Here is a 15,479-nt window from a genome sequence, read left to right on the forward strand (position 1 = left end):
GTTAAACTCCCAATGGTCTATTTGTGAAGTTGATTACACCAACGGTCTGTCAGTCATCTATCTTTTTTTATCTGTCAGACATTGACAACCTATTTTTTATTTTTTAGAAGACGTTTCAGTTACATCACCCTTTGCAGGGTTTAATTCACTGTCACCATTGTCAATTTAACCCACGAGAATACAACACTGTCTGCTACTTATTATAAACGCTGGCTATAAAACAATTGTGGTCTTTTATGGAGCTGACTCTCAATCACTGCACCGTAAACAGAGGACTCAGCCAGCCATGGGCCCTTATCAGGCCCTGCTAAGCTCAGTTCTATTCTGAAGGTGCTGTTATGAAACACTGAGTGGGAGCTGTAGTATTATACATAGCTGGCTGTGTGTAGGCCAACTCTTTAATCAGTCACTGTAATTGCCGGGATGGACTTTGAACCACAGACATATTTGTCTCCGCTTTTCATCCATGGCTAAACAACTAAGGGGAGGGAGGCAGTGAGCGCCCGGGCCCCGGCCATGCACGGCTCCCGTCCTGGCCCCGCGGGCAGCCAAGCATGGAGGAGGAATGGAGGGGTCACAAACAGAAGAAAGGGTTTTGGCTGAGAGTGGGACGAAGAGGGAGAGACGAGGAATGGAGGGGGTGGAGTGGCACAGAAAGAAGGAAGATGGGAAAGTAGACGCGTCAAACGGAGAGGACATGATGGTACACGAGTCCCCAGTGGCAGATTGAGTGCTTTGAGGAGCCTAAACAGGACTCTCCTCCGAATACTAAGACCTTTCATAGAGGCAACAGTGCTACAGAGACACAACTCCCAAGCCTTTCCTTTGAGGCCCCTGCGATATATGGGTCTTTCAACTGCTTGTGCAAGAGTAGGTCTAATTGGAAGCCAAGGCAATACAAGGAGGGGTTGGGGAGGCGGGAGCAGAGGAGCTAAGGAGAAGAAGAGAGGCAAGGAGGGCTGCTTGATTTAAGAGGCCATTGTTTTAACAAGTACATTCTGCCTCCCCCTCCTTTCTCCTCACGGCCTCCCCTTCAGATGCCCACACTCCACAGAGTCAAAAGGCGGCGTTTAGCCCCTCTGAACGAAGAGGGGCTGGGCTTGTTTTGACACTTTGTCCTCCTTGGCTTCTGTGAAAAGGCCCTGCTTCTATGGGCCACTCGAGTTCATTAGGAAGTGCAGTGCTTTCAGTCGCGTCCCCATTCCAGCTCCAGGCCTCAATGGGGCCTCCAAAGCCTTTCACTGTTTGTTTAATAAAGACCCTCACCACCTCCACAACTACCACCTTCATTTCCCTCATCGCAGGACTAGCTGAGTTGGTGCCTGCAGGGTAGGGGGTCCGCTGACAGCAAATAGCAGAGAACAAAGAGCGGTGGGAAGGATGTGAAGAGCATAAGCATAAGCATGAAGACGTACGGCAGAGAGGGGAGATGTGGCGGTAAACATTTCCTCCATGAATTATACTGATAAAATGCTTTACCTGCATCACAGCAGCCACTCTTTCAGTGTGTGTGTGGGTCCAGAGTCAGGTTTCAGCTCTCACACTTTCGAGTTACGTCACTGTGCGTCAGTATCGAGGGGACAAAAGTGAGAGATGTCACTCTAGAAGGGCAAAAGCACTCTGAGATCATACGAGCCCCAAGGAAGTCTCGGCTGCTTCTGTGCGAGTTCGTCTGCGTGCACATGGAGATAATTACTGTGAGAAAGTAAAAGTGGGGTGATTATACACCTCCGTTTTCTGCTACATAGCAGCTAGTCACACACGGGACGTGCCTTTTCCTTCAAGAACTCCATGTTTCAGACGTACACCAGTCCCTGAAACAATCAACGCGCTAGTCAGAAAATAAATCTGCATTTTTGATACACAAACAAATAATTATTCATGATTAAACACTGGTTCCTTGACTGAAAGAAGAAAATGTGTGTAGATTTTCTTAACATGTACAAGTCTGCAACTATGTTATAAAGATATCGTTTTACAACATATGCCGGATGATACCCGAGCCAAAAGCTTTCAGCCACCCATTCTTCATGGCCAGAATTGTGACACTATAGCCTTTGGAAGTTAGTGTCACGTTAAAGGAGGTTTGTGTACGTGATGTTTCTTTGGAAGCGTATTTAATTGCATAGGTGCTACAGCATGCCTCCCTCTGATTTCAACAGCTACAATGACATCAGATATCCAACAGGTGCTTCCCTGCAGTTGTAGAATCCCAGGGAGGTGTGGGAGGGAAAGACGACACTCATGTAGCATGTGCTCATACCGTACGCAGTGCGATCCCAAAAGTCACCCCAGTGTGTTCAGCTGTTTCAACGGAGCCGAGCAACAACATCAGCCTGCTATGTAGACCGGCACCCAAGCATTTAGGCGCTGATGAGTTTAATTACAGTCATCAGTCATTAACAACTAATATGATTTATTTGCATCCTGCAATAATTTCTGAACACCATTCTGGCAATTAAATGCAAACTAGAACAAAGGTTGATTAGCTCTATAAAAAAGCTTTCCGTTTATGTGGGTTGATAACGCAATCTGAAATGATTTAAGCTTCTTTAAGGTGCATCGAAAGGTACTCGTTTCCTTTTTGTACATATAGCATTGTTATCCTAATCAGATTTTTTCAATGGTGTGTGGATTTGTTTTAAATGTATAGACGGTTGAATGAGGAATTGTTAATGTGCCACAGGATTTTATGTTCACTGCATTTGAGAGAAAGTCTGCACAGTTAAGAGTGTGGGGGGTCTCTTTCAAATCATATCACTCTCTAATCTTATCTGAAGCTCGAGATGGGAGCCGTGAGCGTGTGTGTTCTTCAACCTGCGCCTGAACAGGCTGCTTGTGCATGCAGGTATTTTGGAGGGAGGTGGGGTGAAGAGGGGCTCCCATTCAGGCACCTTTTGGAGGTAATCTATACGAGACAGCTGCAGGCCCCCATCTGCCGGACCCCCAGTGGTGAACAGAGAGAGTGGGCAGGACAGTTGAAGATAGTGACCAAATAATCTGTAAGAGTTCAAGGGGTGAAGAGGAGAGGAAGAACATTTTTGTAGAGAAAAACTCTATATGTAATGTAATATGTATAAAAAATACAGAACACTCGAAGAATATCGGCCAAAGTCTGCACCAAAACAACAATGAAGGGTCACGGAGTTCATGACCTAGGACGACCAGGCCACTCTGGCAGCTGAGAGCGCAGGTATGAACTAACCTTTGTGCACTACATCAACACTGACAAGCCCTTTTATTGGACTTCATCCAGTTGCATGGTGTACATGTGACCTAGGTGAATACAAGGAAAGTGAGAAAAATGTTGTTTATTCCAGATCAGATCGGAACTTGGGCTGGACGATACCGAACTCTAAAAGATTTTAAGTATTGGATCAGAGGGCAAAGAAACTCCCACATCCCTAAAAGTAAGTGTGAGATCAGTTGGAAGGCTGCACATAAATCTTGTGCAGATGAGATCAATTGGGAGTCACAGCTCTGACATCAATTAACAGAAAAGTCTCATCGCCCTTCCTGTTTGTGAGCTGCCATTCACACACACGCACACTTTGTTCCTGACCTCAGTGTAGTGGATGAGGCCATACCCAGTTAGTAAAGAATCGTGTCTTTCTCTGTGTCTACAGTTATTTATATCTTGAACTCTCACCCAATCTGCTTTCCGTCTACATGGTAGAAGGATGAAGACGCAAACAACTAACAGCTTCTTTTTTGGGGGGGTGGGGTGATTTCACCACTGACAACAACACATTCCTTCATTCAGTGGTCCAGTGAGGATCTAGTAATAATGATGTATGCCATTAGAGTCAATAGATCTCACCGGGCTGTTGGTCTGGTTTTTAATAGTTGAATAGAAACAATGGTACAAAGGAAGAAACTACGTCAGGCTTTGGTAACACAGTCAACAGTTTAACAGTTGTTTCATTGTTGTTTTTGATTTGTTTTTTTTGGTGAGATTTGTGAACAATAAGAACGTTTACATTACATTGTCACCAAATTCTCAACTTTTTGAAGCGCTTTCTTTAGTGCGTTTATTCCCAATCAAGCCAGATCAAAAACATCTTGCAGAACTTTTGATAACCAATTTCATTCACCGCTGCAATAAGAAAATTCCATTTGAAGAGTTCCATCATTGAGAGATGTCAATGATTTACTACAGTCTATTCAAAAATAAAGATTTCAACTGGCCATTCGTCTCCAAGATTGATTGGACACCTCATTTCCAAATACTGACAAGGGGACAACTGTCCTGCCCTCAGAAATTGCTCGGATATTTCTGTAGCCCGCAAACAAAAGTCAACTCCAAACCATATGTTTGCGTGTGCGGCCCGCTCCGCAGTTAACCCATTAGACACGGTGAAAATGCGTCTGCGTAAATTCCCCTCTCGTACCCCAGCCAAGACTGAAACCATACAGACACTGGCATCAGACAAATGTCTCCGTTTTGTCTGCAAAGAGGATCCCATGATGTCTTGGTTACCGAAACACTACCAAGGGATAAGTGGCTTATTTTTCATGCATGGCCGAGACCGCGTTTGCGGATGGCCTTTCACCACAACAATTCATTAATGGTGCAATCATTTCACACTAGTGTCTTCTTCTCAATTTTCTAGAATTTCATTAATGCCCCTGCAGATGCTTTCTCCTCAAGTCACAGCAGGAGCGCAGTGAAGCCAATGAAGAATTAAGTTACTATGGATCAGTACGTGTGTGTCCTTCAAAATGTCTTTGTGTCCCTCCCCCCACCTCCCTTGGTTGCGCTCAGACAGCGAGTCTCCAGCCCTGCTTATCTTTCTGTCCTCTACAGCAGACCCCCGCTGAGACAGAGAACCAGAGTTTATTACAGTCTCCAATAATCTGCAACCCCTGAGGAACCTGGTTTCGTACGACATGGCCTAAAAAAAAAAAAAAAAAAACTTTAACGTCCCTTTCGATACCAAATCTCTGCGGTGATGTGGCAAAAACTTTAAAAGACAGTGCGTTTCACAAATTGTGCTGTTGGTGCCAATTTTACAACAGGTGTTATCTGAAATTTCAGACTGCAAGAAATGTTACTGTCAAACAGCGAAGGGAATCTAAAATTAAGAAGAAATTTTCAGTAAACGCCCTAAGCAAAATTGTTTTGTTGCTGTCACCAGGTCATGACCGCATTTACATATCAAACTGTCTCTCATTCACCCGGGTGGCCAATTGGTGCACCACTGGGACCCATTTGAGGTTAGTGGCTTGCTTAAGGACGCTTCACCCACCATCAAGCAAGCAATTAATTAATTGTAAAACCTGAGCCACAGCTGTCAATCAACTCCACATGATCAACGAAATAAACTGAGTTGGCTTGGAAGGGTCGCTTTTGTCTGCCGTCCCTAGAGAGATGTAAGAATTCATCTTGGCTTGTTTTTACTCACAGATCAAGGAGCTATAAATTTCACTTTAATTTTTGTCAAACTTTATGTCATTATCAAAAGCCAGCGCACATGTCTCTCATCATTTCTGGAGTGTAAAAGCAGCAGAATTAAACTTTGGCAACAATATCTCCCGTTTCTGTTGTAACACTGGGAACCGTTGCTCTCCGCGCCGGCGGCTGCCAGCGCTCGACTTTGTTTGCTTGCAAGCTCTGAAAGCTGCCGTCCGTGACATATATTAGTGCAGTGAGCATAATTGAAACGGGCCCTAAGGCCATGGCATCATGTTCTGAAATCAGAAACGACCCCAAAGACGAAATCCCGCCTGGAGGTCTCTCGCAGAGGAGGCCGCTCTGCAGGGAGAGAGCCAGGTGATTTATAGGTAGGTAGAGGAACACGGGGGCAGGAGGGGGGGAGAGGGGCTGACGCTTATCCATAAGAGACTGGGGGTTGGGAATCAAGTAATCATAGGTTACCTCCACTGCTACCTTGGAGGTGCAATTCCATCCCCTCAGCAGAGACACACAAAGCACATTGGGGGTATCAGGTGGCCCACTCTGCGTTCCCCCGGTGAAAGCAAAAGCCCGGCCGACACCAACCTAACCAGCTAGACCAGCGGAGGGCACGCACACACATTCATTTGGGCCACAAAAAAATCACATACACTCATTTAGCACAGCGGCTCTCAGACCCATTAATGAACCTCTCACTTTTGTCCTCCTCCTGGAGCCCCCGAAAAGCTTCAGCTCCGACGAGAAAAGCCGGCATGCAACGCGAAATCTGCACATATGCCAAAACAATCAAACCCTGCCAAGAGTTAAGACAAAGGAACCCCCATTTCATAGACCCAATCCATCCCACAGCCACATCCTCCAAAACAACCTTTCCCTGACAGAGAAAAGTACTGTCACTTATAGAGCGGAATCCATACCAAAAACAACTTGTGGCATGCCATACATTTGTACGTCGGCCCAGTAATTTGGAAATATCAACATTACAAAACCATTAATACCAACACAATTACTCTGAGGACACTTAATCAAATGTAGTGTTGGAGCTATTTTGCAAGACAAAGTCATAAATTTCCATGCTTACGCTTGCTGGGTACGAATAACCGCAGGTTATGTGAAAAAAAAAGGCCACTAGTGAGAGTGTGTTTGAGCGTGTGTCGGTCCTGGATGAGGAGGGCAGCGGCAGGGGACTCATCAATCCAACGAGGCCGATACAGGCGGCAGGGAAGGACACAGAGGGCAGACAGAAGAGAAAGGGCACGAGGCCAAAACTAACCACGTCACCTTCTTAGCCCACTTTCTCGATGCTTCTTCTCTATGTTGCTGTGCATCCTATTGTATATTCTTTATCCAAGTACCAGTTCGCTCAAAAGAAGAAATACGTGACTGACAGTGTATTTCGGTCACATACAGATCACTACGAAATAATAGAATCACGTCTTCTCTGCCCCAAAGTTTCAATATATTCGTTTTATGTTTGTGCGACTGTCTGAAGGTCAGTGTTTCATGTCTATTCATTTAACTTAAAACCATTCTCCACTTTCAGCATCTCATCAAATGTCAGAAGTGGCTGCTTTTCTCTGCCTTTTAATATTTCACATTGAATGCCTGAGGGTTGTAGATGTTCAGCGGGACAAAACGGCCAATCTGAAGGCACAGGCTTCAACTGCAAAGGACGTTTTTATGATGTAAATAACCACATTTTTTCAGCCAACCTCCAGTACATGTGTTTTACTGTCATCTCTTCCTCTCTTTTTTTTTTTTTTTTTATTCGTTTTTGTTTGGCAGCAAGACCGAAAAACCAACCCATCCCACTCAAGGAAGGAGTTATTTTGGACGTGTGCCCAGCTGTTATACTCATGAAAGCGCCGTCTCGGTTTAGTGCAGCAGCAGAAGGATCATCACGCAGGATGAAAATTCCATCCCAACGGATCCCGGATTTACCTGTTTACGACGCCTTGCTGTGAATGCAAACGCCATCTACGGCTTCGGAGTTGACCCGTGAGACGGATCAATGGTTGATCTGTAAATGAGGAGGGTCCCGGCGGGGATTGCAGGAGTGGACGAGGGCTCGTGCTGTCCCAGAGCACATCGTTAAGCCGTACAGCGCACTCTCCAACACGTCATTAGACCAACTGAGCTCATTACTACGAGGCCACTGGGCTCAGCTGAGGAAGCATCTTGACCTCACACACGGTGAAGACTTTCAGACGCGCGCGCACACACACACACACACACGCTTTGATGAATCATAAACAGGGTCATTTACTGTCAGACGGAAACATTAGTCGACCTTCATAATGCAATTTACTTTGTTGAGCTTAGGAATTATAGCCGTTGCCACTTTAATTATCTCTATCTTTGATTTATCACTTTGGCACCATTTCTGGCCTATAAGATAAATATTTCATGCCTTAACTCACTGCAATATTAATTTTGCTATGAGCACTTTATTTAGACAATTTATTGTCCAAGGATGCGTTTATCTGTGTCAGCCTTTCATATATCCCGGAGTTTCCCAACCACTGAATAGCTGTGGTATGAGATCCTGTTTTTAAGAACCGCTACGCTTAAAATAATCCTTCATTAGTTAAAGTCTGACTCCGGTGTCACACAGCAGTTTAAATGCCATCTCAGGGGCATTTTCCACCCGATCTTGAATTCCAGGCAGGAAAATTATTTAACCGTTCTAGATCTTGAAAACGCCATCTATCAGCAGCTTCATTGCTTAAGAAATGACTAACAAGTGCCAACAGCTCACAATCGTGCTCGGCAGACAATGACATGTTTAAGAAACGATACAAGCCCGGCAGACTTAATTGCGTTCTGACAGTGCAAGCTCACAATCAAACGAGCCCGACCCTCTGCCCCAGATAAAGCAGGGTGGCGCAGGGAAACGCTGATAACTACATCTGAAAGGATGAAAGGCCCAACTATAAATAGGACGTGGATCACCCCAGACGGCTTTTGTTTTCACCTCGATATCGACTCTTATCTGGCTGTCATTTCGGGAGACAGCGGTCCTGGTGACATTTAGGAGCCGTCACAATTACACCGGCCTCCTTCGGCGGTCCAGCCAGCCAATTACACGTGTCGCCTTTTGCTCTCCTGTCAGGTAAATCTTTTCATAACACGCCAGGGGAGCACGGCACCCATGTGTGCATGACGCTAAACCCAGCGAGTGTGTGTGTGTGTGTGTGTGTTTAGAAATAGCTTCAGCAGAGTCCTTGAATTCCAGCGGCTGTTCTAACATGTTGTAAATACGAGGTGTTAGAGAAACATAGGAAGGGGGTGGTGGAAATCACTCAGACCTTACAAACAGTGCTTGGAGGGGAGGTGTGTGTGTGTGTGGGTGGGGGGGGGGGGGGGGGGGGGGGGTACAGGATGTAAATTATCATAGATAAACAACCACCTGCAATCAGAGCACCCAGCAGTGTGCTGCTTGATTTTCTCCCTTGGATGGGACTGAGCAGGGGGAATAAGTGCTGCATCGGTGACTGTCATGTCATTTAAAAAGAGACTCGAATTTTTAAGTTACTCTCACATGAATATCTGTACATTTCTTGTGTTACATTCAGCATCAAAACCGAGATGGCTGTTTTATCCGCACATCAGCCAGGGACTGTGGCAGTCTGCCTATGCACACACTCCCCATAATGAAGTTGGCGAACTCTTTATGTAATGCCAAAAGAAAAACGCTTCTATTAAACCATATGGTCACAGTTAAAATAAAACTATATTTCTAACAGCCACTTAAAACAACATGACGCTCGCGTGTATGACTGGTAAGGTACACTGCGCAAAAATCTATATATAAAAAGTAGCTAAATGTGAAATTAAAAACAGTATTGCCACAGGTTACACGAATAAATGTGGACTGCTGCAGACCTGAAGGATCGGACCACGGGCTGCAGCGCCTACACAAGCACGTTGTCAAACAAGGTTTAAAAGAAAAAGCACATTTTCCGCTTTCAGTTTTGAACACATCGCTCGCTACTAAGGTGCAAAACTTGGCCGGTGTGTTCAGCGGCCGACAGGGAGGGAGTTGGAAAAGAAAAATACGGCTGGCAACCCCCAACGGTGCGTAATGCACCTCCGTTCACCTCTTCCAAAACACGCTCACATGCAGTTTTCAAGTCCGACCCGCGGCGTTGTTGCACGGACATTTTTTTCTTTTCTTACCTGGACTCTGGCTGAGTTGCAAAGTTAACAGGGCGACCCACAGCACCGCGGCCAGCTGCATCTTGTACCCCGCTTTTCTCTCTCTCTTCTCCGGGCTTCCAGTCCCCGTTTCCCTCTTCTTCTTCTACTTCTTCTTCCTCCTCTTCTTCTTCTTCTTCTTCACTTTCTTCTCCTCTGCACAATTAAAATGTAAACGGGCTTCTTGCACAAGAAGTCGCTCCGGTTTTCCCCATTCACCTCATACCATGACTGACTTTTTATCCCCTGCTCACTCCCCGACCTCCTCCTCCGCCTCCTCCTCCTCTTGTGTGTGATAACGCGACAAAACCGGGATTAAAAAGTTAACTCTGGGGGAGCAGCTCGGCTCCGGTCTCCAACATGTTGTGCAGTGGTTCTCGACGCTGTAGATACCAAAAAGGAGCTGTGGACTGTACCACATTGGAGCCAGGGGGGTGTTAGATGTGTTTACCGCGTTATTTGCAAGTTATCGTGCACTTTAATTAGCAGATATTGCAAATTAATGCCCGATGAACAACTGTAAGCTACAAAACAAAAACAATAACTTTGCCCGCTGTGTTCTTTTTGTTCGTTTTACTTCCCCTCAGCCCCCTCTGTCCTCCCCTATCCCGCAAAAAATCGCCTCGTCCTAAATCTCTGCTCTCGTTGTGTCATTTGTTAAATTACGTCGTTTTAAAAGGCTGCCGCCGGGTCCGCGAAGGACAAAATCAGACATGACTACACAGTTTGTTTCTCCTCTTGTTCTCTTATCCTCCTCACTCTGCCTTTCTTTCTGCTACACTGCGTTAAAGAAGGGAAAAATAAAGGTGGAAAAGTCTCCTCTGTTGTCTCATAAGTCAATGGAGGCAAATGAGAGAGCAGTGGTTTTTACAGTGGAGTGTAATGACCATGAGATGAGATCATTACACAGTCATTACTCAGTACCTCAGATTTGCAGAAAGCGGTTATATTAAAACGTAATTCATTCTAAAAAAAGGTCTCTGTGGAAGCGTGAGTTCTTTCATTTGAACGGCAAATAAAGTTCTAAGGGAGTCTGTGCCATACAGGTTGGTCCAAAAAGTTACTTTAAACTCATTACATAATGCACACATTGCATCATGTAGTGCTGTCATTGTGATCCCATCCGACAGAAAAAGAATTTGGTCAAATTAAGTCATTTTACGTTCACTTATTAATTAAAGATGCACAAAAGTGTTTACATAACCCTACAGCTAGGGAGGAAAAACATAATGCAGGTCCCTAGAAGGGTGTAACACCATCCAAACACATGAATTGAACAATGAATTTCGATAGATATATAGGAGGTTATCTCACAAAACAAAGTAAGTGCAGCACAGTAAAAAGCATCTCAAACAAACCCCTCCACATCCTCATACTAGAAAATGAGCTCATCTTCAGTTTTGTTCACTCTCGTTTTGTAATGACTGTAAACAAGAAAAGGAATCTTGACATCTGACAACTGACACTTTCACTCGTGATTTTGCCCACCTTGGCATTTGCTCTGTTACGCAACACACTTTCTTGGGAATCGAGACTCGGCAGCAAAGTTGTGGAATTTGTGCGGCATTCGTGCCAGTTCAAGCTGACACTCACTGCTCGCCTGCACTTATGCACGAGCGCAGAGAGGGTTGGTGGCGGTGGTAGTCGAAATGCGCAGGAATAGTTGGAAAAGAGTCGTTCATAGAAAAGAAATCAGTGCGGGAGGTGGCTTCAGTGTCAATGCAGAGTTTAGAGGCCAAAGTCAGAAAAGCTTACAGTGTGTTTCCAAAAGAAACACAGTTTGAGTATGCAGGAATATATTGCAGTCATAGCTAAAAATAGACATTTGGTGTCTGCTGTGGCACCATCAGTTGTTTAACTGTGTTGCCAATAGTCCTTCTGGTACAAATGCAACATATTTGTAAAAGAAAATGTGTTCTGTGATATGTCCGTGACAGTAAAATGTATTACAGACTATGTTAGCGAGCAGTAATTATAACATTACAATAATTTTTCAACAGTTCACAGTCTGTTGTCTGTTGTCTTTCCCTGGAAAAGAGGCTTTATGTTTCCCTCTTTCTAATTATGAGGTGGCTTAAGTTGGGAGGCAAGCTCCCGCGTCTCTAAACAGGACATCATCATTCAGCGCACGATTCCCCTCCTCTCTCCTGTAGAGCATCCATCACAGTAATACATTTTATCCCAATAAAAGTGGCCTGCGCCATCACTTATTTCTGATTTGATGCAGAGCATTTAATGTGGAACACTTTGGACAAAGAATTGTAGTTCTCCTGTGAAAAAGCCAAACGACACTCCTGGTTATTTATCCAGTTTCTGATTTATTGCCCGTGTTCGTAGAGAATAAATGTATACTTCCAGATAATAATCGTGCTATATGCAGGACCACATAAGAAAAAATGAAAGACTCACACTTATGAAATATATTATGGGAATAATTTACTTGTATCGTATCGTATCATATCGTATCGTATCATATCATTCTCAGAATCCGATTTTTGCCATGTATGCTTACACTTAGGAAGAATTAGCCCTGGAGTTTGTTATACAAAGTAAAAAATACTATGTGATATACACAAAACATACAAATAAGTATTTTTTTAAAAATAGTAAAAGAACTGTATAGATTGTGCATTGATGTTCAAATGAAAGAGCGTACAATTGTATGGTATGGTATACTGTAGCATGGTATGGTATGTTATCATAAGGTATAATATATCATACTTTTTAGGGGAACGGTTGTGATATTTTTTGCTCAAGGGCTTGTTTTTATTAATTATTAAGGGCCTTAATCACTGTCCAAGACATTAAGTCCCTGTGAAGAGAAAATAGAAGTGAAAATTCAACACAAATAGCATCATACTGGGGTGTTGCTGGATTATTCTAGTACTTTAACAGACCTACAAACCATTAAATGTGATTACATGTGATCATCGTAAATATATAATCATCAAGTTCATAAAGCCTATTACTTTTGCATATTTCCGCTCTGTGCAATACACTGCCAGTTGCGGTGACTGAGCGGTGATCTGATCCAGGATCAAGAACTGGAACAGCAGAACCAGGGGTGGCTGGCCTGGCTGCAGTGTTGAGCAGCTGCGGCCCTCTTCCAGTTCCCATCCTGTCTCTGGGTGAGGAGATGGAGACATTTAATTATAACCTGTGATTAATGTGTCCGCAGTGGGCCAGGAGCCCGTCTCCACAGACGCAAGGGATTTCGCTCAGATCTCAGGCTTGTCTTACACACACGAAAGCACACACTACAAATGACTTGATATGCTCCAGTGCACGCTGTTTGAACAGTGATGCCGAGGAACCTTATCACTCAAAGTGTCAAAAAGTCACACCGCTGCTCCTGTGACTTTTATGCACTCTGTCTCGTTGTGGTATCTGACACCTTTTGGCCAGTGCAACATATGGCCGTCACTGTAAGTGTGTACGTGCATGTTGTGCTGGCACAACAGCTGTGGGCTAGTCACTTTAGCTTCTGCTGATAAATAAAGAAGTAAGCAGGGAGACGAGGGGGGCCACCACAGGCAGGTGTCGGAAGTTTATTTTTCACTCTTTTTCTTTCAGTGTGTTGTATACATTTGCGTGCGCATATGTGAGTGTGTATGTGTGCGTATCCTGGACATGACCTTCCCTCAGCACCACTTGCTTAAATGAGATTAACAACGGATCTGATTAATTTCCTTTCTCACACATATAATCTGTCAGATATACCGCACACACAAGTTAACAGGGAATGTGTACGCCGGTAACTTGAAACATGAGTCACATGTCGAAGGAAATAGAAACACAACATACTCCAGCTTGTTTTAAGAGACCATCTTTTGGAGCCTTCGAGAGAACACTCTGCATTGTACGTCCAGTACATGGTAAAGAGGCCGATCAGAGTTATCCATGATCAATAACCGTTTGTTCAGCATCCTCCTATCCACCAACACTTTAAAGGTGTATTCAAGGACACTTTCAGCTATTGCATGATCGAACCGAACACAACCGAACATAAAAATCAAGTAAACTACACAAAAGAAATGTGCAGTAACAAATCTCTCTGTATAACTGCACTAAGCTGGGTCAGGCGAGAGGTAAATGACAGTCTATAGAAAATTAGCATACATTTTTTTCTGTGTAATTTCTCAACAAGTTTAAAGCCCCTGTGCGTAGAGTTTGGCGCTCCCCGGAGGCAGAAGCAAAAATACACTGTGCATTGCAATGGGGAAGAAAAAGCAGATCTTAATTAATATTTTCATTCTATTAACAATTAAACATTTAATTAGCAACTGGCAATTAAGGAATATGAATTAATGTGTCAAAGGAGCAAGCGCTGTGTGAAAGGTGTCGCTCACAGATTCAAATCCACAGAGAATTTTCACCAACAGCTTTGTTGTTGTTGTTGTTGTTGTTGTTGCTCCGCTTTTAGCCACTTTGAGCACATTGCTTTTGTTTTTACAGCATATTTGGTGTTTGGTTTAACCTCAGCAGTCTGAGGCTTCTTTCCATTTGCAGAGCGTAGTTGTTTCAAGAGCGCAGTACGCCACCTGCTCATGAATAATCCTGCTTTAAGATATAGTTATGACAGAAAGGTCCTTTAAAAATTGTAATTCTGATAGGGAATCAGTTTTGCCTGACCATGATGTAACCAGAGACACCCTTATTAAATTTAGCAGGGGAACCCGACCGCACCACGGTCCACATAGCCTGGACGGGCTGCTGTTCCAGTACACAGTACACACCACACACACACACACACACACACACACACAGTGCATCCTGCTGTGGTGTGGTTCGCCCAGCAGTCTGTTCTGTGGCCCGTCTAACTACAGGGCTTTTCTGTGTGAGGTTTATTTTCGTGGATGCTCCGCTCTCTCCATGTTCTCCTCATACAATGGGCTCGTTTACATGTGGCCAAAATCAAACACACACGCTGACATGGACACAGGGTTACGCCTCGCTGCACTGTTGGCCTTTCAAAGTATGGAGACTTGTTTTTTGAGCGCAGGCTTGTCTTCAGACACAATAAGAAGGGCTTTTATTCTCATATGCAAAGCTGGCGTTATATTGGATCCAACCATAACTTCTCTGCTTTGTCTTAAAGGAGCTCACTGGTGCTATTGGGAGAGTATATCTCAGAATTTTATTTTTTTAATGACTTTTGGATAAGTTTCAACCCATAAATATATCATATGAATGTAGACAGAAAAGAATAGAATGCCCTTTATTGTATATATTATACAGTGTACAACGAGATTGGAGAACTTCTCCTTTTCAGCACAAAAAAACACATGTACAAAATAGTGCAAAGAAGGTATTACTTACAAAGATTTACAGCTAAAGTTAAATACTAATACTAAAAAAAGTTATAAAAATTATAAAATAAAATGCAATACTTCATAGGATTTTTGAGTCTATTGCTTTACATAAACGCTATTATTCGAATAATAATCAGAACAATGGTCCAATCAGAATACAAATGCCTCATACTGTATAATCGTCCAATCCAAACACACTGCCCTAATCCGCCCCGACTGAAATGAGAGAGGTGATGTGAGCGTTTGTTAAACTATACTATAATCCCTTGAACCCAGTGTTCTTCTCTGATTAGAATAAAATCACAGGTTCTGTCCAAAAAGTTCTATTGTGATTGATATTTTTGGAGCGTCCAGTGACCATGGAAGCACTTAAACTGGAATCTTTAACTGTAATTATTTCAACTGGGTTGGCGAAATACTGTAAAAGCAACACATTGGAAAATGGAGCTCAACTAAACAGTACTTGGAGGGGAAAAAAAGTCTATTATTAGTTCTATTATATTATAACACAAATACCATTTAATTCTGAAATGTTAGAAATTATGTAACTTATG

At 43.6% G+C, this 15,479-nt stretch overlaps 1 protein-coding gene across 3 annotated transcripts in view; it reads right to left on the reverse strand.

Annotated features, from left to right (window-relative positions):
• Positions 1-9,963, reverse strand: part of lrp4 (low density lipoprotein receptor-related protein 4) — a 98,264-nt gene extending 88,301 nt beyond the window's left edge. For all 3 annotated transcript variants that reach the window (XM_047580317.1, XM_047580315.1, XM_047580318.1), the window contains exon 1: positions 9,596-9,963. In XM_047580317.1, coding sequence (XP_047436273.1) covers positions 9,596-9,656 — 61 coding nt within the window. In that variant the 5' untranslated portion in view covers positions 9,657-9,963. The remainder of the gene's footprint in view (positions 1-9,595) is intronic.
• Positions 9,964-15,479: the final 5,516 nt, after the last annotated feature.

This window comes from Mugil cephalus, chromosome 3 (assembly GCF_022458985.1).
Source record: "Mugil cephalus isolate CIBA_MC_2020 chromosome 3, CIBA_Mcephalus_1.1, whole genome shotgun sequence".
In the NCBI taxonomy this organism is placed as follows: domain Eukaryota; kingdom Metazoa; phylum Chordata; class Actinopteri; order Mugiliformes; family Mugilidae; genus Mugil; species Mugil cephalus.